The sequence below is a fragment of the Saccostrea echinata genome, unplaced genomic scaffold (assembly GCF_033153115.1).
Source record: "Saccostrea echinata isolate AGI-Se365-2 ecotype Australia unplaced genomic scaffold, CSIRO_AGI_Sech_v1 ptg000019l, whole genome shotgun sequence".
In the NCBI taxonomy this organism is placed as follows: domain Eukaryota; kingdom Metazoa; phylum Mollusca; class Bivalvia; order Ostreida; family Ostreidae; genus Saccostrea; species Saccostrea echinata.
Genome location: NW_026889768.1, coordinates 3,189,186 through 3,213,332, shown reverse-complemented (window position 1 = coordinate 3,213,332; position 24,147 = coordinate 3,189,186). Strand labels below are relative to the sequence as shown.

At 33.6% G+C, this 24,147-nt stretch overlaps 2 protein-coding genes across 5 annotated transcripts; both read left to right on the top strand.

The window, feature by feature from the left end:
* Window positions 1–3,224: 3,224 nt before the first annotated feature.
* Window positions 3,225–10,834, top strand: LOC133189754 (WW domain-binding protein 2-like). The gene is made up of 7 exons (XM_061325152.1): window positions 3,225–3,330; window positions 4,776–4,878; window positions 5,076–5,214; window positions 7,438–7,530; window positions 8,861–9,001; window positions 9,584–9,685; window positions 9,900–10,834. The coding sequence occupies exons 1-7, from the start codon at window positions 3,275–3,277 to the stop codon at window positions 10,040–10,042; spliced, it is 777 nt and encodes a 258-aa protein (XP_061181136.1). The 5' UTR covers window positions 3,225–3,274; the 3' UTR covers window positions 10,043–10,834.
* Window positions 10,835–12,155: 1,321 nt separating this feature from the next.
* Window positions 12,156–22,098, top strand: LOC133189578 (tyrosine--tRNA ligase, mitochondrial-like). Of its 4 annotated transcripts, XM_061324955.1 has the most exons (14): window positions 12,158–12,384; window positions 13,636–13,782; window positions 13,879–14,026; window positions 14,355–14,533; window positions 14,644–14,745; window positions 14,985–15,042; window positions 15,118–15,174; window positions 16,182–16,260; window positions 16,387–16,496; window positions 16,709–16,807; window positions 19,582–19,648; window positions 20,265–20,453; window positions 21,020–21,145; window positions 21,308–22,098. In XM_061324955.1, exons 1-14 carry the CDS (start codon window positions 12,359–12,361, stop codon window positions 21,343–21,345), a joined length of 1,425 nt encoding a protein of 474 aa, XP_061180939.1. In that variant the 5' UTR covers window positions 12,158–12,358; the 3' UTR covers window positions 21,346–22,098. The 4 variants fall into 4 exon arrangements, with proteins under 4 accessions (XP_061180936.1, XP_061180937.1, XP_061180939.1 ...); XM_061324952.1 differs by having other exon boundaries at window positions 12,156–12,384; window positions 14,985–15,324; XM_061324953.1 differs by having other exon boundaries at window positions 12,157–12,384; window positions 14,985–15,174.
* Window positions 22,099–24,147: the final 2,049 nt, after the last annotated feature.

The window sequence follows — 24,147 nt, the reverse complement described above, 5'->3', positions numbered from 1 at the left end:
GGGGGGGGGGGAGGGGGACTATCAACTACCAAAATTCCTTGACAAGCAAAAAAAAAAAAAAAACGATCATCAGACGTTATTTTGAGGGGCACAGACATATAGTAGCTATGTTTTCTATAGTATTCTATATATCGGCAAAATTATTGCCCCCCCCCCCCGGTTCCTACGGCCACGATAGATCTTTATCTATTTCAGAAGTTACCTTTGTGGCAAAGGAGTTATTACGTGATTTTATTATATATTACAATACGTGTACAAAAATGTGTAGAGCATCACAGGGACACTATAGCTGTTTTTTTTTTTCTTTTTTTTTAAATTTTTTTTAACAACAGTAATTCTTCTTGCTCTTTCGATTTTTAGGCATCTAAGATGAATGCAAAATATACATAGATGTCGAAGAATTTTTTTGTTTCATTATTATTAAATTTTACAAGAAAAGTACAAAGGATACAAAAGCCTAGTAGAATCTGTAGATGAAGAGAAAATCGTGTTTACAAATAAAAAGTTGAAAATATGAGATAAAAATTAAGAAAGTCGTAATGGAGACATTTTATGTCTAAAACTTTTATTTCATATTTTCATCTTCCTCATTTGACCCTGGTAAGCTAGAAAATCAACTGCTGCAGCTCAGGTGCGCATTTATTTCCGGAATTTCCGACTATTTTTTTTTTAAATGATTGTCCGTTCGGAGCATCTCGAATGCTTTCATAGAATTATGGATGTTTCGGGACCGCGATGTTTCGGGACTCCGACGTTTCGGGACCTGACAACACGTTTCGGGACTTCTAAATATTTTGTAAAGGAAATGAAATAAAACTTGTTTACTTGTGTTTTTATGTTTATACATGTATAATTTCTCAATTTGATACACAATTTATAATTTAGGAAGCACTGATTGGAGTTTTTATTAGTTTTAAAGTTTACCTGCGGCATGGAGGACACCTGCCGAGAAAATCAAACGCCCGCGATGTTGTCTCTTTAATTTCTTATTACAGTATTTTATATATTACCTTTATAAAGTATTTGGTTAACATTTGACCAAAATTTAATTCAATTTTTTTTAAAATATGTATTTGATTTATTTATAGTGTTTGATACGAGAGTTTGTAGAATTAAAGCCGGGAGACAATCGTAACTGCTGTGTGAATACCACGGACGTGTTTTTCTTTCTAAGACTTTCTTTCTCTCCTTTTTAATAATAATTTTAGGTATTTGATTTCATATTTGTTTACAAAATTTACAAAGGCTCAAGCTAGCACATGTGCAGTAAAAACTTTACGTTTTACGGGTAGTTGTTTTGAATCAGAATCTGAAATATTCCATGTTCAACTTTTTAAACATCAATGTATAAAATTTATAATTATTATTTCAGGTTATATATGCAATAAAATCATAAAAGCAAATTTATACAAAATGATACGGGTAAGAGAAATGTTATAACTTAAGCTATAAACTTCCTACACATCCATGTATACGTTAAGCAGAGAAGAAAAAAAAAAAACGGAAATGGGTAAGAAAATCAGCATATATTTGACATTTCAAATATATATAACGTCAAAGAACAGCTTGTAAAGTAAATTTTACTGAAAGTATGATGTGTATATATATACCATGTATGCAACATTTGGAAATAAACCAAACTTACTAATTTTCAAAATATAAACACGTTTAACTTATTTTTCATCTTAACGTTTCAAAGTTAGACAATTTCTTCGTCTATGCAAAGTACATGTACTCGATGGCTTAAGAAAAATGATGAAAGTAATCGATTTTATTCATTTATTTTAATTAGAAAAAAATTATTCCCACGAAAGTCCCAAATATTCCCGCTATATATTATTGTACTATCAAAATTCTTAATTTGTCTACAATGATATGGATGTCTGAATTTATGTTTACTGTGTATACACAGACTACAAATCTCAATGAAACTCAATTATCGATCTTCTTATATACCCAACCAGTGCGTAATATTATATGTGGTGTTACATAGTTAGGTACATGACAAACTTTAAATAATACTGTAAATAAATACTAAATATTATTTAATTTGCAAATATTAAATTTTTCATGCTACATGTACGTTGTAAAAGTGTTTAAAAGACATTCCACATTGACTACGTTAACAGGTCAACTTCAATTTCAAATTTCCACCTTGCCACATTAAATAGATAAAGCTATGATGAAATTTAAAATGTTTTTAAAGACATTATTTGAAACGATATCAAATGAAATATGTTGTTTATACCATTTAATGCTTTTTTTAAAGTATGGTATTTTTTTTTAAATTTAGGGCCAATTTTCTCGCAACATTTGTAAAATATGTTTAATTACAATGTTTTGGAAACTTTAAAAAATGTTTTCGTAACATTTCCAGGGAAGAATCTTACAGATACTATGCCAAAACCTTTTGGAAAAAAAATATTTGAAACCGTTTGGGAAAAGGTAGACAAAATCAAGATCAAAACATTTTGAAAACCTTTATATTTTGTTGAACTATTGTTTGATTCTGAATTATTTCATTTACCAATAAACAAACGATATTTTTTCCATATTTTTAGATTTTTATTTTCTTAAAATAATTTCAAAAGAAACCACACAATCTTTTTAGTTCCCATTACCGGCGGCGTCTTTATACATGTACGTAACACCTCCCTATAAAACAGAGTATCAGTTGGGATATGTGTACCTGATCCCAGTTGTTGTTTTAACAATTTACTGACATGTTTTTTAAAGATATATTCGACGGTAGCTGGAGATCACTTGAATATTTTAAAATATCTATCATCAACCTGAGAAGATTAAATTTTGGACCCCCCCCCCCATCACCACACACACACACAAAAAATAACTAATAAAAAAAATGATAAAAAAATAAAAAGAAATAAAAATGAATATTGTAAAGATTTATTCTTCTTCGTCTGTTATGAAAAAAACCCATCAAAGTATATCTTTATGACAATTTTTATTATATATATATACATAAAAATTAAAATTCGGATTTAGCTTGAAATATTACGTACTATGTGTAATTAGAATAACATGCTATATCACCATAATAAAATAATTTGCTTAGATCCCGAAAAAAATTAACTCAAGTCCCGAATCGTCTTTACCCAAGTCCCGAACCGTCTTGTTGCTAGTCCCGAAACGTCGTATTAGTGAGGTCCCGAAACGTCGTGGTCCCGAAACATCGTGCACCCCTTTCATATACCACTACTGTCAAACGTAAACAAGAGAAAATATTCTGAAATAGGAAAGAAAATTCGTGAAAATGTCGATTAACACAGCACATGCCTTAGGAGGTGTCTTGATTTTTGCTGGAGAAAGGTATATACATATATTAAAATATATATACATATATTAAAATAAAAGCTAATGTTATTTTGAGGCCTGTAGATTAATTCTGAATCGGAAAAAAGGAATACAAAATATGAGTTGAGGATCACCTGACGGTGTGTCATAAAATATGTAATCATGCCTGCATTATAATGTTACTGTGAAATTTAAAGATGCATTTTATTGGATTTAATTAGTAATATACGTATATTTTTACAGACATTACTTTTGTACATGTTGGAAAACACATTTTTAAAATGTCTATGATTTTTTTTTTAACATTTTTCCTCCATCGGCAAATGAAAAAGATGTGTGCTATGAATATAGGAAAGTTTATATATTTTTTTTATTTACCAAGAAAAATGGGTAGTGCCTCTGTTATCTCTTTGATAAATAGAACCAAGAATCACTGCTGGCAAGATAGCTCAGTTAGTAAAACACCCCGTGTACAGTTAACAGGTTAAGGGGGACCAGGTTCAAATCCTGGTCTAGTCCACATTTTCTCCCTCCCCATTATATTTGATCATGTTGCTATTATTTTATCTCTACTGTTATTACTCTACAAAAAGTGAATACCATCAAACTGTCTATTTCCCTGAGAAGGCACTACTTCCCCCATCTGAGGACTACTAATCCGAGATTCCTCTTACTCTAACCCCCTGCTTTTATATTGTGACATGTGCAGGGGAAATAGACCCTGTTTATTATTCTGATACATTAAAACAGGTTAGTAAACAGATGCAACACTTATAATGATTACCTGCAAGGCCGTAACTAGGCTCAAATTTTTAGTGAGGCAATTAATTGATCTGGGGGCCACCTGAGAGTCCCAGGGTAGTGTCCTGATAAGGATTCTCGGGGGAGGGGAGAGTCCCTGAAACCAGGGTTTTAGCAAATTAAAGAGTTGATCTTTGAAAGTTTACACATTTTGAATAATTTTTTATATGCTTTCTAAACTATTATGAAGCACCTGGTGAGATGATCAATTCACGGAAATTGAAGTTGAAAGTATTAATTTAGTACAAAGACACTCATAATTAAAGTTCAAAGTAAATCTTTTTCACTTTTCAGGAAACTGTGAATTTTTCATGAGGCATTTGCCTCACTTGCCTCAATGGTATTATGGCCTTGATCTGTTTATAGCAAATTATTTGTTTTGTTTCCAGGAATTGCAAAATATAAATTTTGAAATCATTGTCAAGAATTATGGATAGAAAATACAAGATACTTTATTATTACCAACCATGTATGCCATGAGGTTTACAAATACATTTCAAATTATCAAATGTTGATAAGTCGTGTTAAGATCAGAGAATGATAAAAGAGTACATTTTGGTCTCCTGTATAAACAAAAGGTTTTATGTTTTCAAAGACCAGTGACACCTACTGTTGTTTACTGTTTATGTTTAAATGCTTTATATTTCTTTCTCCACTAGGATTCTGTTATATTGTGATGATGTGGAAATAGGATTTGATGGAGGTAATCAACCAGAGTTCAAAGGTCACAAGAAGGGTCGGTTGTACCTCACTACCCACAGGGTAAGACCCCATAATAAATCAAGTGGAAAGAAAAAACTTGAAATATTATTTAGTCAAACAGCTGTAATTGGTCAAATTTCTAATTGTTATACTATTGATTGTCTTCTGTCTGGAATCAGAGGTGTGATATTCAAGAATTAATTAAATATTCTTTCTGTTCATTAGACAAAGTTTTTGTACTAGATTTTTTTTTGAAGGTGATTTTTAATGCATCTAGCAGTAAGGAAGTGTTACAGTCATTTAGTATGCCCTTCTACTGCATGCGGGAAATAGAGCTCGAACAACCTGTGTTTGGTTCAAACTACATCAAGGGGAAGATATTGTCTGAGCAAGGAGGTAATTAAATTTGCCCCCCCCCCCCAACCCTCTTTTTATACGCCCGTCTTTAGACGGGACGTATTATGTTATGGCGTTCATGTCCGTCCATCCGTCCGTCTGTCCGTCCGTCCGTCTGTTAGCTTTTTTCATATCCGGCTCATAACTTTAATACTATTAGGCCTAGGATTATCAAACTTTGTCAGCTGACACTTCTTGGGTAGAAGGTGTGTCGCACATTTAAAGTAGGTCGCTCTGACCTTTATTTAAGATGCTATGGCCAAATATGGAAAAATCCTGTCCGGCTCATAACTAGAAAACTATTGGACTTAGAATCATCAAACTTGGCCAATTTATGCATCTTAGGTAGAAGGTGTGTTGCGACCTATTTCAAGGTCACTGTGACCTTTAAGTGAAATAAAAAAAAAAACTATCTTTTTACTATTAGATTACACAATTCCAAAAAATGCAAGAGTGTTGCAGTTTCCTTATTAAAAAAATGTTAAATCAAGAAAATACTTTTTTTTTTTCCATTATATACTTTACAGCAATCTATAACAAATGTAATGTTACAAGAGAAATTCCACCTCTTCCATAGGTGTAATTATCAAGCACTGGTCAAGGAGAATTTGATAACAAAAAATTACATGTCAAATTAGAGAGAAATTAATGAGTTTAATGTGAGGAGCTAACTGGTAGAGCATCTCTGATCAAGCAGGTGTTATCTATATCTCTTGGGAACTGGGCAAAAAGAATCAGCCCTGTTGGATTGAATAGTTGGCTAGCCTAACTTATAAAATGAATTTGGTGAAAAGTAATTAAAACTTATTTGATATTGTATAATAAATTAATTTGATATTGTATAATAAACTAATTTGATATTGTATAATATAATTAAAACTAATTATACTCAGTAGGGGGGGGGTGATATTGGAATCAGCATGCCTGTTGTCTGTATGAATTGCAGCTTAAAACCAGTCTGACATTCAATCTAAAAAAAATCAAGTATTTAAAAAAAAAATGTTTTAATTATGGTAGATAGTCCCTACAAATCTAAGAGTAATGCAGGAACCTTATTAAAAAATGTTGCATCAAGATTATACAAGTTTTTTGTTTCTTTTTATAAATCTTTGTAACAAATTAAAAAAAAATCTTTTGTTTTCAAATTTAATTTCAGAATGACATAAATATGCATTTTTATTGCACTACAAAGCAGATAGTATGGATAGATCCATTCATCCGTTGGGAGTAATGAGTGGACATGCATGCAGTTAAAGATTAATTCATGAGTTCAGTGTAGGGAGGCTAGCTGTCTCAATCATTTCTGTTAGAGGATCTCTGATCAAGCAGCTCTTATCTGTATCCTTTGGGAATTAGACAGAAGAACTGCTTGTCAGTTTATAGCATATGTCATTTGATGGCCAGCCTTTTATTTTTAATATTAATTTGATATAGATTAAGTTGTTAAGACTAAATTGATATTGTTTTATATGATACTTTTATTTATTTTTTTTGAAAATATCGACTAAGTCAGAGCATCATTGGAAGGGGGGGGGGGGGGGGGATGGGCATTTGTCAAGCTCTAACCAGTTGAGGATCTATAATGTAATATTTGTTATAATTAATGCCTACACCACAGGAGATGTATAAACAAATATTATAAGGAATGGAAAAATCCTTGAAATCCTTGTATCAAGGTTGACATGATTTTCTAATCTTGCACTCTAAACTGTTTATGACAATTGAACAATATTTGACGGGCGTATCATGCTGTGGCGGGACACTTTATTTTTTCTCTTTTTCCTTTTTTTGAATATGTTACTTTCCTTTCCACACATTTTTATTTAGAGATTGGAAGTCAAAAGATTTGTTGTTTTATAAAATTAAAATATATGTTAATGTTATTCATGAATGGTCATACATCATAGGTGGACGTAACTTGTAGTGTTCGTTTTCACTATATTTGTGCTCTCATTAAGCCATGAATTCAAGAAATAGTAAAAACCTTATTTGCTAAATGGTCATAATACACATATTACAAATTGAAAACTTAATTTATTTTTCTGCAAATTAAGTACTTGTGGTTAGGTGCCAAAGGAAATATTAGCAAAATTACACACCTGCATTTTATACCCTGATACAGTAATCGTGGAAAATAACAGATCAAAAGCAAAATTCGTTGAAGAGAGTTGAATGTCTAACAATTCTTGCTGTTTTCACCAGATTTTTTTTTTTTTTTTACAGGGAAATGGCAGGGTGTCGTGAAGATCAAGATGTGGTTCACGGCAGGAGGAGCTATCGAGTTCGGACAAGCTATGTTACGAGCTGGACAGCTTGGTAAGATCCGCTCTACTGGCCAATGACTAGGAGAGCTTACACATTTGTAAATTGTCCTTTATCCATCCATTTGTCTGTCTGTCTATTGTAAACGTTAGTTTTTATATCCCCCACAAACAAAGTTTGGTGGGTATATAGGAATCACTTTGTCTGTCTGTCAGTCTGTCCATCTGTTTATCTGTGCAAACATGTCCGGTCCATGTCTTTCTTACTGAGGAACATTAGAATCTACTACTTCACACAAAGATTGTTCATGACCTGAGGGTGCATCATGACCTTGACCCAAGGTCATTTGGGCAAGTTCAAAGTCACTGAAAGGAAAAAAGGTCATAATTTGTGTCTGGTCCATATCTTCCTTATGGATAAACTTGGTGAGTTCCCATTTTACACAAAGATTGCTTACGACCTGAGGGTGTTTCGTAGCCTTGACTCAAGATCATTTGGGCAAGTTCAAGGTCACAATTCCATTTAGTCAAGGGTCATATCACAAACATGATTTAAATGCCACTTCATCAAGAGCTGTGTAGCGTAGTGGTTAGCGTGTTAATCTCAAAGGAAAATGATACTCAGAACTTTTATTGCTAGAGTTCCAACCCCACAAATACCATAGAAGCACAAATTTTCGTGGGGGATAAAATTTCGTTGATTTGTCATTTAAAAAGGTTTCGTTGGCATTAAATTTCGTTGTTTTGAAAGTAACTTCATTCAATATATAATAATATAAAAATTTTGTGTGGGATTTAATTTCATTGATAATTGTTAAAAACGAAATAAACAAAATTGAATCCCCGATGAATATTTCTGCTTTTACCGTACCACATTATTTTTTGAATAACAGAATAATTTTTGCCGAGAAAATTTTACTCAGAAAAGTTTTATTAATCATAATTTCATAAATTTCAATAATGAGAACTTTACTCTAAATACTAAATTCACAAATTGATTTTGATTTTTATATATCTGAAGCTATAGGCATTCTGTGCGCCTTGTTCATCCATATCCTTTATGCTAACTTGCTGAAAAATATTGCCAAATATTGTGCATGTTAAATATAATACATATTTCAAAATGATACACCTCCAATAGGTTTGATCTGATTTGAATGCATGTATAATTTGATACAAGAGTTGTACATGCAAGACTAAGTACAGATTAAACACAAGTCCATATAAAACTCTCCTCACAGAAATCGTAACCAGTAGAGCTACAGTCCAATGAAAGACCTTGAACAATATTGCTAATTGTTAAACTGATTTTTATGATAAATTCAAAATGTAAAATTATTTTATCTTAAATGAACTGAATTTCCTATATCAAATTTTTTTTTCAGCATCCAGGTACCAGACACAACAACCTCCTCCTTACACCCCTCCACAGGGTCCAGTTTACCAGGCCCCACCCCCCATGTACACCCCACAGTACGGAAATTATAACTGGGTTCCATTTGGTACATTCCCTTCAGCTCCCCCAGGTTTGTATTACAGACACCACTGCTCTGTTTGCAAGATTTAAGTTTATAAAAGCTGGTTACCTCTACATTGAATTTTTATTGATTTGTCTATAGTTTACATGTAAAACAAAATTTGAAATTATTTTGATCATTATACAAACACATGCTTACTGTTGTACTTTTATTTTTATGAAAGCTCTTTATGTGTACATTGTAATTTTATTAGCTCACCTGAGCAAGAATCAGAACAACAGGGCCAAATATAACAAAACTTGGCACAAAGCATCCTTGGGTGAAATGGCTCAATTTGTTCAAAAAAGGCTCATGCTAACTTTAAAAGGGAGATATTGAATAATACAGATAGGATGGGGTCATTTAAAAAGAAAACTGTAGAACCACTGGGCCAGAAAGAACTTATATGAAAGACTCCTAGATTCAAGTTTCTTCAAATCATGGCCTCTAAAAACCCTCAGCTTGCGAAGATGCCTAGGGTGTGGCCACAATAGGTCAATTTAAGATAAGAGTATGTAGAAAAAGAATCTTCTCTACAATGAGTCAAATTAAAACACAAATATTCCCATTAAAGTTGACATTTTGTTACAGCTGAGCAGGTGTATATGACAGAATCTCCACCCCCTTATCCTGGTATTGAACCTACAGCTCCACCCCCAGCTACAAATGGGTACCCTCAGCAATCAAGTGCAGGTCAGAGTTGATTTTTCATTTTTCTACTCGGTTAAAATGCTAGTGCCATGTATCACTCCATATATTAACTGAATTTGATGTCATCAAGATGATGGTTGAAGAACTTGAATATGTTTGATAGAAAAAAAAAATTATGAATTGTATGAATAACTAGATATTTCTTTTATTGTAAGAGATTTTGGGGGAAGTAAAACATTTTGACTTCTGTCTGCAGATGCCAAGGCCCAGGAAGCTGCTGGATCTGCGTACTATAATCCCTCAGCGCCCCACAATGTCTACATGCCCCAGCAACAGCAGTATGGAGGTTATGGCGCCCCGCCATCCTACTCAGATGTAGTCAACAAGAAAAACCAATAAAACAAGTGATACTAAAAATAACTGACACTAAAAATAAATTTGATATTTAATTGAACTTTAACTATCTGTATTTTTAATGTGTATTTAAAACAAGTTTACATTTTTATCATTGGACAGTTTCCTGAAAAAGAAAAGAATGACTCTATTTATGCACTTACTAGTGGATTATAAAAAGTATTTACATGTATTAATGATAATGCTTTATAAGTACAACATAAGTGCACTGAAATTGCAAGTTACTGTTCACAAATAAGAATCAATTGTATTATAACTGTAATACATTATCACTGGCAAAAATATATATACATTGTTTCATGTACTTTTTGTTATATTTATGATGGAGGTGTTTAATGTGTTAATAGTGACCCTTTATTTTGTTAAAGTGCAGAGATATTACGTATGCATGTAGTAATGATGTGTTATATCAGTCCTGGCTATTGAGATTCTTTTTCAGGTGTTGGCCATCGTTGCTCAGTGTAACATGTTGCTGTTATTTTCATTTATATCCATTCTCAGAATACTGTGTCTGTGCATTTGACTATGGGTCCACTTTTCTTTTCCTGAAGTACATTTTCTTTAAATAAAGAAAAATTGTTGTTTAAAAAAAGAAGTTTTCAGTAAATGTTATTTGTTGAATTAATATTAGGAATCATTAAAGTCTGAGTATGAGGATTAATATACTTTTGTTTTTATGGCAGTAATTACTCTAGTACCTGGTACACTGTATATACAGTTAGGCAAATTAATAGTTGTTATAGCTCTGTTGTTTTCAATAAAATCAGTGACCATGTATTTTTTTTTTTTTGGCTTGTTAAAGTCTGAAAATAATTCACATCAACAATATTATGTGAATGCATGGTTTGATCAGAGAAGTATGATAGTCACTCTGCACTTAAATTTGGAAAGTGGTAAAAAGCTAAAACATGCAGATTAAACCATCAAATGTGCTTCAATTACTCATAATATTATCAGTCAAAATCTATTTCAATTTAGGTATCTTGTTGAATAAAGTCAGTTTTGAATCAAATTGAATGTTATATAAGAATATTGAGAAATGATTGTATAAAATCACTTCATATGTTTACCCTACATTTCCCTTTCTTTTCAGTATAGTTGGTTTTTTAGGGGCACCTTTGGTCGAAATGAAATATGAAGATAACAAACAGTAATCAAGCTCAAAAGTCCATTGAAAAAATACGTATTGGGAGCAGAGGAAACACAGACCTCTAAAATATCAAAGGTGGGGTCAGGTGCCATAGAGGAGTAAGCATCCCTTGTTGACCAGTAACATCCTCCATGTGCTCCTTTTCATGACTGGGTAAATTGAAAAATCTGTAGACAATTGAATGTGAAAATAGTGGCCTAACAATTTGTATGAAAAACATCAGTCAACATTCAACTTAATGATAGATTGTATTTGCCAATAAGGTCATTGTATTGAGGATAGAATTTGTGACGTGTTGGCTTTAAACGAGACTGTTGATATCCTTGTATTATCAACTTATTTGTCAATAGTTTGTTTCATTTGAGAATTTTTTGTAGGTAGAACATGCTCTTGCGTATCAAATCAACTGAGAGGCATAAACTCCATATGCAGGTTACAATGGTATATTACTACATAAATAAAGGAAGTAAATGATTCAGGTCGATAGACAATAGAAAAGTCGAAGTCATCACATTTGTTGTTAGTTTGCCATTAATTAATGTCTTTCGATCTCTCAGACTAGTAAAATATCCAGATATGAAACAGATGTGTCAGACTCTGTGGTATCTCTGAGATCAAAGGGATATAACAAATCAATGCAGGAATAAAAATGAATATTGTTAATTTATAAAACATCGTCCATATAAGGCCACAGCAAGAGACTTTTTCATGTAGAAGTTTCTAAATAAATTTTGCTTCATATTCATAAAAAAAAAAAAAAAAAAATAAACCGAAAATAAGGAAACCTTTTTTTTTTTACATCCAAATTTATATTTATCCCACCCTTTGACCATACTTTGACACAGCTAGTCGCTGGTGTTTTTACATCCATTTCCAATTTTATCCGATTATGTATTTTTGTCTTATTTACAAATATGGATGCGCCCATTGGCCCGATTGGGTCACACGTAAAATTTAGCAACAAATATTGAATTAAATGCTCGCGTATTCATTTCTAAATAACGTGATCTTATGCCACCATTTTATAATTAGGAAAGGAGTATTACAATTCTGACGCGTGGAGACTCATTGTTATTATCATTTGGTACTCGATCATCATCAATGATGTGGACCTGATTACCATCCGAATTTCCTTTATTGAAATTCTTAGCATGCTGATTCCATGTTTTGCGAGAAAGTAAGGGCGATTTAATAACATGTATTTGAAGAGGTTATATTATGAAAATATAACTCTAGATACATATCAATGGAAACCCATTTTTTGTGACAGTCTATTGATACTATCGGGTAATATAAAGTCACCTGTGGTTTGGAGCCTGTAGCTCAAATGGGATATTAGAACAGATCTGAATATATCTAATTTAGAATCCATACAAATATGAAATGAATACACAAGAGTGTGGAAAAAACGTGGCAATAGATAGAATAACAATAAGTAACATGATATACATAATATAACTCATCTTCGCTAGCCAAGGGTTTCTGATACGCTACTCTCCTCATAAACCCTTGGCATACGGTGCTGACAAAAGACGGGATTGTTTTTGTCACATGATCATGATTCTTACCAGGTTTGCACAGATTGCGTCATCGACAGAAATAAAAAGTGTATTTAAAAAAAATTTGTTTTTAAAGAATAATTAATAAGAAGGTATCGAGTTATGTTAATCTGTTATTTAAACATGTAAAAATGCAAATCTACATCTTCAGTATAGATTCTTAATCACATAGTTTGCACGTAGCTTTAGATATTGGATAACACCATATAGCTATTCATAGAATGGCATGTTATCTTACGGATCATTGTTTACTTGCGTTTTACATTACCGATATTAAAGAGTCAAGATATATCCCGAACGCAAATATCGTCATTTACAAAAAACAATTGCTGATTGGTCGAACGATGTCGATCAACTCCAATCACAACATGAGAAAAAAATCCCAACTTTTTTTAACACCGTATGCCAAGGGCTTATGAGGAGAGTAGCGTATCAGAAACCCTTGGCTAGCGAAGATGAATATAACTATAAGTCCTAAAAAAAATTATAGATTTACACTATATTTTTTTTTATAGCTATAACACTTCTACAATGTTTCATGGGTTAATGACTACCATCATAGTCCTACATACAAAATATTTTAGCTCCAATTCCACCTTATACTTGGAAACATACTCAAAACAATATGATTATCTGTAAATATGTTCATTGATGATACATCATAAGCAAAGAGGGATGAGAAAATCATGCATCTGAGAGGAAACCAAAATTTGAACCAGAGATCCTGATAAATGCTTTAAATACTAAGTGTACTATTTATTGTACACTATAGAATGTGTAATCACCACGATTCTTTCCCCTTCTTTTGGGTTTACCTTGACAGGTTTTCAGAAAATGTCTTAATAAATTTTGTTTACATTTTTGTTTAGGAGTGAAATGGCAATATCAAAGTTGAGTTTGCGACTATGTCAAAGAGCCATTGTGTCTCTACACAGATCATACTGCACTGTGTCGCCACGGAATGTCCTCAAACTGAGGGAGAGAGGAGTTGTTCACTCTGTTTTCCCGGCTACACAGTATGTTACAATCATTATAACAACTACTGTATTTTAGCTCATAGTTCTGTAGGGTATTAGTATTAAATCAGTGTAATTGTCATTGTGTTATTTCAGTATTCATGAATTGGAGAAACAGCTAGGTCAGCCGCTGACTGTGTATTGCGGGTTTGATCCTACAGCAGACAGTTTACACATTGGGAACCTCCTCGCCATTATTGCTTTGTTACACTGCCAGAGAGCCGGCCACCACACAATTTGTGTTGTAGGTGTTTATATTTTACTTGTAGTTGATTTGTGATGTAGGGACTTACTTTTTACTTGTAAATGTATTTGATTTATGTTGTGTGTTTTATAAAATTTGTTAGGAAGATAAAAGTATAAGATTTACTGAAGGTAAAGTCATCATGGATACAAAGTAACCCAGTTTGCAAACTTGCATGAATCAATAACATTAAATGGTGCAGCTTTGCAAACTTGATTACTTTTTGTATCAGTGTAATTATTTTTGTATCAGTGTAATTATTTTTGTATCAGTGTAATTATTGGTATGCATTAAGAAATTTTGTAAAACATGTACATACCTGATGTAGGTGGGAGGGGCCACAGCTCAAATTGGTGATCCCTCAGGGAGAACTAAAGACAGAGACCCCATGAAGCCAGAGGTTGTGGAGAGAAATGTTGCCTCCATTACTGAAAGTCTAGAGAGAATATTCTCCAATCACCAGCGGTACTTCTGGAGGAACCAAAGCAGGGAGCTTCCAGCTGTCAGGTGATAACACAAATGAACACTTCAGGGAATTTCTTGTGATAAGAATTTTGTCTTAAGTTTACCACATGAGCACTGATTTCTATGTGATTAATTTTTTGTATGTGTTGCAGGATTTTGAACAACATTGATTGGTACAGCAAGAAGAGTGTGATAGATTTCTTATCAACATTAGGCAGAAAGTTTAGGGTGGGCAGCATGATGCACATGTCCAGGTACAAAGTGACTACTGGTAATACATGTACCAGTACATAAAAAGATGGTAATGTTAAAAAAATACATGTACAGTTTTTTTTTTACTTTGTCTAGGATACAATGTGAATTGTAAAATTGTATAGTGGTAGTCATGATGGAGATTTAAAACTTGTCCACAAATACAAACTTGTCAGGCAAGTCAAAAATTTTTTTGAAGATACTGAAATTTCTTCTTTTTTTTTTTTTGTGAATTCTGCAGTGTGAAGACACGAATGGAGTCAGAGGAAGGACTGAGTTTAACAGAATTTACCTATCAGGTGTTTCAGGCCTGTGACTGGCTTCACCTGTATGAAAACTATAACTGTACTGTTCAGGTAAGTCTTACCTATCAGGTGTTCCAGGCCTGTGATTGGCTTCACCTGTATGAAAACTATAACTGTACTGTACAGGTAAGTCTTACCTATCAGGTGTTCCAGGCCTGTGACTGGCTTCACCTGTATGACAACTATAACTGTACTGTACAGGAAAGTCTTACCTATCAGGTGTTCCAGGCTTGTGACTGGCTTCACCTGTATGAAAACTATAACTGTACTGTACAGGTAAGTCTTACCTATCAGGTGTTCCAGGCCTGTGACTGGCTTCACCTGTATGAAAACTACAGTTGTCCCATTCTGGTAAGAATTCACTCATACAAAAGCTTCATCACCTACTCCAAGTAAGATTTCCCCTGTATAACAATTACACCTGTACTGTCCAGGTAAAATGCACCTGTACAATAATTACAAATTTACCTGTATTAAAACTACTGTATCTGTATGGAGACTTCAGCTATTCCTAAATAGAAACAAGTTGTAATCTTCATTTAAAACTATCATGTAGGTGAATCTGGAGGACAGATATACCTATCTATCTATCTTTTGATTACGTACATTTATCTATTTGTTTGTCTACCTTTACTTGATCAAGTTAAATTTTTACTAATTGGGAAGTACATGTAAGTCTTTAAGAATTTTAAAAATTGTAAGAACTACTTTGAAATTGATAAAAACTGTACCTGTGTAATCCACTAATGAATCTGAAGTTTTGTGCAGCAGTTACAAAATAATGAATACTGTTATGTAATATACATGAATATGTTTATAATATATTACAGAGAACCAAACACTTTCAAATGAATTGTATTTCTATTCAATTGTTATTTTTACACAGACTTTATATGAGATGTACTATATACAGGGTAATTTTTGCCCCATATTATTTTCACCCTTTCACACTTTCAAACAATTTAGCCCCATTTTAATTTCGCCCAGTCACAGTTCTGTTTAAGAAATTATATTGTGTTCTTTGAATTCACCCCGTTTTAAATTTGCCCACCTATGAGTAAGGCGAAAGGGGTGAAAATGCAATGGGGGCAAAAATTTGCCTGTATACAGTAGCTTGAATGTTATTTATATAGGTTGGAGGGAGTGATCAGCTGGGGAACATTGTATCAGGTTATGAATTCCTCACCAAGATACACAAGAGACTTTTCTTTGGTGAGTACTATTTACAGTTTTATGTCCATCGGGAGATTTTGAGGTCACAGATGTATTGTAGCAGTTTATAGGAGGAATTGTAGGATAGACTGAACAGATCTGTATTTGTGTTACTCTGTATAACAGGACTAATGGTGCCATTGTTAACAACTTCTGGTGGAGAGAAATTAGGGAAAAGTGCCAACAACTCAGTATGGTTAAATCCGGACAAAACAACACCATTTCATCTGTACCAGGTAAAATCTTCATTTATATATAATACTCTTTTAAAAAAAAACAATGACACAATGATATTCCGTATATTCAAATGTAGAGTCACCAGTGATGAAGTCACTTCGATATAATCATCAGGGGCAAGTTAAATTCTTCATTAAAATTGTATTATTTTCCAGCATTTTATTAACTTCCCTAATGTTAAATTCTTCATTAAACTTGTGTTATTTTCCAGCATTTTATTAACCTCCCTGATGCTGATGTAGAGACTTACCTCAAGCTGTTTACATTCCTGACAAAAAGTGAGATTCAGGACTGCTTAGCTGACCTGAGGGTGTGTAAAAAATAGAGACAATATAGAGATGTATAGCAGAACAGAGGGCATGTAGGAAATAGAAACAATATAAAGATGTATAGCAGAACAGAGGGTGGGTAAAAATAGAGACAATATAAAGATGTATAGCAGAACAGAGGGTGTGTAAAAATAGAGACAGTATAGAGATGTGTAGCAGAACAGAGGGTGTGTAAAAATAGAGACAAAATAGAGATGTGTAGTAGAACTGAGGGTGTGTAAAAATAGGGACAATATAGAGATGTGTAGCAGAATAGAGGGTGTGTAAAAATAGAGACAGTATAGAGATGTGTAGCAGAACAGAGGGTATGTAAAAATAGGGACAATATAGAGATGTGTAGCAGAACAGAGGGTGTGTAAAAATAGAGACAGTATAGAGATGTGTAGCAGAACAGAGGGTGTGTAAAAATAGAGACAGTATAGAGATGTGTAGCAGAACAGAGGATGTGTAAAAATAGAGACAATATAGAGATGTGTAGCAGAACAGAGGGTGTGTAAAAATAGAGACAATATAGAGATGTGTAGCAGAACAGAGGGTGTGTAAAAATAGAGACAATATAGAGATGTGTAGCAGAACAGGGGTGTGTAAAAATAGAGACAATATAGAGATGTATAGCAGAATAGAGGGTGTGTAAAAATAGAGACAATATAGAGATGTGTAGCAGAACACAGGGTGTGTAAAAATAGGGACAATATAGAGATGTGTAGCAGAATAGAGGGTGTGTAAAAATAGAGACAGTATAGAGATGTGTAGCAGAACAGAGGGTGTGTAAAAATAGAGACAGTATAGAGATGTGTAGCAGAACAGAGGGTGTGTAAAAATAGAGACAATATAGAGATGTGTAGCAGAACAGAGGGTGTGTAAAAATAGAGACAGTATAGAGATGTGTAGCAGAACAGAGGATGTGTAAAAATAGAGACAATATAGAGATGTGTAGCAGAACAGAGGGTGTGTAAAAATAGAGACAATATAGAGATGTGTAGCAGAACAGAGGGTGTGTAAAAATAGAGACAATATAGAGATGTGTAGCAGAACAGGGGTGTGTAAAAATAGAGACAATATAGAGATGTGTAGCAGAACAGAGGGTGTGTAAAAATAGAGACAATATAGAGATGTGTAGCAGAACACAGGGTGTGTAAAAATAGGGACAATATAGAGATGTGTAGCAGAATAGAGGGTGTGTAAAAATAGAGACAGTATAGAGATGTGTAGCAGAACAGAGGGTGTGTAAAAATAGAGACAGTATAGAGATGTGTAGCAGAACAGAGGGTGTGTAAAAATAGAGACAATATAAAGATGTATAGCAGAACAGAGGGTGTGTAAATATAGAGACAATATAGAGATGTGTAGCAGAACAGAGGGTGTGTAAAAATAGAGACAGTATAGAGATGTGTAGCAGAACAGAGGATGTGTAAAAATAGAGACAATATAGAGATGTGTAGCAGAACAGAGGTTGTGTAAAAATAGAGACAATATAGAGATGTGTAGCAGAACAGAGGGTGTGTAAAAATAGGGACAATATAGAGATGTGTAGTAGAACAGAGGGTATGTAAAAATAGGGACAGTATAGAGATGTGTAGCAGAACAGAGGGTGTGTAAAAGATAGAGACAGTATAGAGATGTGTAGCAGAATAGAGGGTGGGTAAAAGATAGAGACAATATAGAGATGTGTAGCAGAACAGAGGGTGTGTAGGAAATAGAGACAATAAAGAGATGTGTAGCAGAACAGAGGGTGTTTAAAAATAGAGACAATATAGAGATGTGTAGCAGAATAGAGGGTGGGTAAAAGATAGAGACAATATAGAGATGTGTAGTAGAACAGAGGGTATGTAAAAATAGAGACAGTATAGAGATGTGTAGCAGAACAGAGGGTGTGTGAAAGATAGAGACAATATAGAAATGTGTAGCAGAATAGAGGGTGGGTAAAAGATAGAGACAATATAGAGATGTGTAGCAGAACAGAGGGTGTGTAGGAAATAGAGACAATATAGAGATGTGTAGCAGAACAGAGGGTGTTTTAAAAATAGAGACAATATAGAGATGTGTAGCAGAATAGAGGGTGTGTAGAAATAGAGACAATATAGAGATGTGTAGCAGAACAGAAGGTGTGTAAAAATAGAGACAGTATAGAGATGTGTATCTGTATGGAAGATGGGAGGAAATAGAGACCACTTAGAATTTTATTGGCTGTGACACAGAGGGTGGTGAGGAAGTGGAGAGGAAGTGGAGATAATTTAGGACGGTGTAGCTTATCAGAGAATGGATAGATAAAAAAATAGATATATTCCAGAACAGAATAGCTAACCTGAGATTTGAAGTGAAAAAAAGATATTTGATCTTAGAATGTGTAGGAATTGAAGATAATAAAGTATTGTATAGCAGAGCAGGGGATGGGTTGGATTACTGGTTGATTAATTTTAGGAATGTTAATTGAGTTGATCTGAAATGGAATGGAATATACATATGTAAGTGAACTCAGACAATAGCTGATCTTAGATTGGGTAGAAAATAGAAATGATATAAATTTTTGTCATTGATCTTAGGAAAGGGTGTGTTATATAGATAATCTAGGACTCCACAGCTGACCAAAAGTAGGGTAGGAAAGGAAATGGTGAAGCATTTAGCAAGTTTCTGATCGACAATACTCAGGATGTTGTTTTGTGCATGTGTTTGCAATAAGTTTAAAAAAAATCAATTGTTTAACTAAATTTCCTAATTTGTTGTAATTCTGAATAATCTCCCCTGTTCCTGATAGGACAGACCAGAATTAAGAAGATCCCAGAAAACAATAGCAGAGGAAGTAGTTAAACTGGTTCATGGAGGTAAATTTAATTTTAAAGGACATAAGTTTGGTATTTACTATTTAAATGTGGATGATGTGCAATTTTATGTTATCCTTGACTAATCATTCAGTCAATTTAAATATCAAGGTAAAAACTCTGTGATAGTTAAGGTCGATATCAAATAAGATTGTCTTTGGAACATATTTGTTTCACTGATACATGATTTTTTTAAAGCAATATGAGCTGCATTGTTGAGAGTTTTATTTTGCTGTTAAAATGTGCTGTCATGATAAATCTGATGTAATTTAAACCTTTATGATCAATTAGACTTAAATAAAATATTACATTTTTTCAGGAGAAAGGTTTCTGTACAATGGAATGTATAGTATTATATAAGAAATCAATATTCTAGAGGACGACAATAATGTAATTTTGCTTAAATCAAAGCTTCGAGAAATAGTTCTTTCATCGCAAATACAAACAACAGAAGTTTATAAATGTTCTTTTTTCTGTCATTGATATTGTTAATTACAATTTTGCAACAGAAATTTCCGACATCAGAGTTGCAGCTCATATTGCTTTAAGCATGTACCTTGCTGTGTAGTCTTTTGTTTTTGTTTTTTTTTAAACAAAACAAATCAAATTCCATCACCAGAGGTAGGACTGGAGCAGGCATTGAGATGGACAGATGTGTTTTATAATCAGAAGGTAGAGACCCTGGCTGTTCTTACTGACCTGGAGGTCAACATCCTGTTTAGGAATTCCCCCATCACCTCCCTCCCACTATCTCCTGGACTGAGACTGGCCGATGTCTGTAACAGAATCAAGGTCTTCAAAAATGAAGGTAAATTTATTGAGCAACTTATAAAGTTTGAATTCATTAAGCTTTCAAGTTGCAAACCCTCTCTTGATTGGATACTGTAAACGTACTTATTTAGCAGTAATCATATTTAGCGCCTTTCACGCTGCTTCATGTCCCCTACTTAATGTCCACACAACATGATTTAAAATTATACTTGTTGTTCTCAAGACTTAAATATGCTAATTTATGAATGTGCTAATCAGCTGAAGAGGATGATCGAGCTTAATTTTGAGTGTGCTAATTTATGTATCTTTACAATACTGTAGATTCCTAAATATATGCGAGGAATTAATTATTGCACAATTTCGTGAGATGCTCCACTCGCGAAATAAAATTACTCGCTTTTATTTTTATGGTGCTGAACTCTATATAAAATCTAATGATCAACTGCCCACTTGCAATTTGATGTCTAAGAGGCATTTCGTGTAAAATAAGGAATCTACAGTATCATTGATCATTGAAATCTGATCTCTAAATTTGCTATAATGTGCTCCGTCAAGTTTGACACTGATAGAAACTGAGTCTGTCTCTAAATCTTTATCGTAAAGGTGAAGCGGAGGAGAAGATAAAGTCGGGTCAGGTGAAGGTGAATTTTAGACAAGAGAAGAACCCTGACACAGTGCTGAGAGAAATGGAACACATTCTGCCAAATGACATCACTCTCATAACTCAGGGTAAAATCTGAATACATCACTAGGGATTTTTATACTGTAAAGCAACATAAATGCTAAGATTACTTCAATTTTTTTATGGTAATATTTTTTTTGCTACTTTTTCAAGGTATAAACACACACAGATACAAAGCATTGCTTTAGCAGATTTTTTTTTAATTTCAGGGAGAAAGATTCACCATGTTATCAAGTGGGCATCCTAGTGATTATAAGACATAGGTTTTATATGTGTGGATAATAGTAATCAAAACATAGTGAACTGACTCTGAAGTATTGCTCCTAGAATGGCGCTGATGATAGACTTGGTGTGAATAATAAATTCATTGATTGTTTAAGTACTTCACTGTTGTTTTGAAAACTGTGTTATGTCTGAGCTGTTGTGGCATAATCAAGTACAGTTGTACTTTGGTATTTTGAACACTGATATCTTAAATACCATGGATATGTCAAAGTGATTTGAATGTCCAAAACACTTTTTCTTTATATATTTACCCTCAGTATCTTGAATTCTCAGCTATCTGGAATGTTTATCTCAGTCCCATTGAGTTCAAGATAATGAGGTTTGACTGTATATGTTACTTTCTTCTTTCATGTGATAGAAATTTTTCACTGTAAAAGTGATATCTTTCACTGTGAAAATATAAAAAGTACAGCATAACTTGAGATTTTTCATTCCCTTCACAAAGTTTGTCATAAAAAATACTCCTGTTACAAGATAGCAAGAGTAAATAAGCCTGACTGACTAAAACTGCCAGAGTTTCTACAAATTGTTTATATCAATGATTACAATTTTCAATCTCACAATCCCTTTGCCATGATGTCTTGCAACTCAACTCAAAGTCGTCATAGCCTACGACACTCTGTGAGACATGTTTTCATTCATGCTTCATCAAATAACCAACTTGTGCAATAATTTCCGTATCTAAGTACAAAACATTGAATATCCTCTACTTTTTTTTTTTAAAAAAAAAAGAAGATTACAGGTAATTTTCCTCAGAGTATATATTAAGTAGCTTGTTTATCACTTTCAGTAATAAGATGTGGTATAAATATACTTAATGTAGGACCAATGTGCATGGAAATGGTTTAAAAAGAAATTAAAGAGTGATAAATCTCTTTTTTATGATGCAAGTACGTGTGCAAGTAAAGTTTTATAACACAAAAATCTAACTTTTTAAATGCATTCAATCTGTAAATTGGCTGGAAAGACACTATATGATTTTCTTTCCAGATTAATTAAAGGCAAAAAAAGCTAATACGCTGTGTTGTTTTTTTTTGGGTGTTTTTTTGTTTTTGTTACATTTTAGTATATTTCAGAAATATGAATTTTTAGTTACAGATGTAATGTTTAAGAAAAATGTCTCGTTAACATGTTGAGTTTTTAGCTCACCTGAGCCGAAGGCTCAAGTGAGCTTTTCTGATCACATTTTGTCTGTAGTCCGTCTGTCCGTCCGTCTGTCCGTCTGTAAACTTTTCACATTTTCGACTTCTTCTCCAGAACCACTGGGCCAATTTCAACCAAACTTGCCACAAAGTATCCTTGGGTATAGGGGATTCAAGTTTGTTCAAATGAAGGGCCACGCCTTCTTCCAAGGGGAGATAATTAAGAATTCGTGAAAAATTAATGGCATCATTAAAAAATCTTCTTCTCAAGAACCACTGTGCTTGAAAATATGAAACTTATGTGGAAGCATCCTCAGGTAGTGTAGATTCAAGTTTGTTCAAATCATGACCCCTGGGGGTCGGGTGGGGCCACAATGGGCGATCAAAGTTTTACATAGGAATATATAGGAAAAATCTTTAAAAATCTTCTTCTCAAGAACAGCAAAGCCATGATTGGTCATATTTATATGGTAGTATCCTCAGATAGTGTAGATTCAAGTTTGTTCAAATCATGACCCCCGGGGGTCGGGTGGGGCCACAATGGGGGATCAAAGTTTTACATAGGAATATATAGGAAAAATCTTTAAAAATCTTCTTCTGAAGAACAGCAAAGCCATGATTGGTCATATTTACATGGAATCATCCTCAGGTAGTGTAGATTCAAGTTTGTTCAAATCATGACCCACGGGGGTAGGGTGGGGCCACAATGGGCGATCAAAGTTTTACATAGGAATATATAGGAAAAATCTTTAAAAATCTTCTTCTCAAGATCAGCAAAGCCATGATTGGTCATATTTACATGGAAGCATCCTCAGGTAGTGTAGATTCAAATTTGTTCAAATCATGACCCCCGGGGGTCGGGTGGGGCCACAATGGGCGATCAAAGTTTTACATAGGAATATATAGGAAAAATCTTTAAAAATCTTCTTCTCAAGAACAAAAAAGCCACAATTAGTCATATTGATATGGAATCATCCTCAGGTAGTGTAGATTCAAGTTTGTTCAAATCATGACCCACAGGGGGTAGGGTGGGGCCACAATGGGGATCAAAGATTTACATTTGAATATATAGTAAAATTCTTTAAAAAATCTTCTTCTCAAGAACAACAAAGCCACAATTAGTCATATTGATATGGAATCATCCTCAGGTAGTGTAGATTCAAGTTTGTTCCAATCCTGACCCCAGGGGGTAGGGTGGGGCCACAATGGGCGATCAAAGTTTTACATAGGAATATATAGTAAAATTCTTAAAAAAATCTTCTAAAGAAAAATCAAAGCCACAATTAGTCATATTGATATGGAATCATCCTCAGGTAGTGTAGATTCAAGTTTGTTCCAATCCTGACCCCAGGGGGTAGGGTGGGGCTACAATGGGGGATCAAAGTTTTACATAGGAATATATAGGAAAAATCTTTTCAAGAACAGGAAAGGCATGATTAGTCATATTGATATTGAAGCATCCCCAAGTATTGTAGATTCAAGTTTGTTCAAGGCATCCTCCAGTAGTAGGCTGGGGCCATAAGGGGGATCAAAGTTTAACAAAAGAACATAAATAGGAAATATCTTTAAAAATCTTCTTCTCAAGACTAACAAAGCCATGATTAGTCATATTGATATGGAAG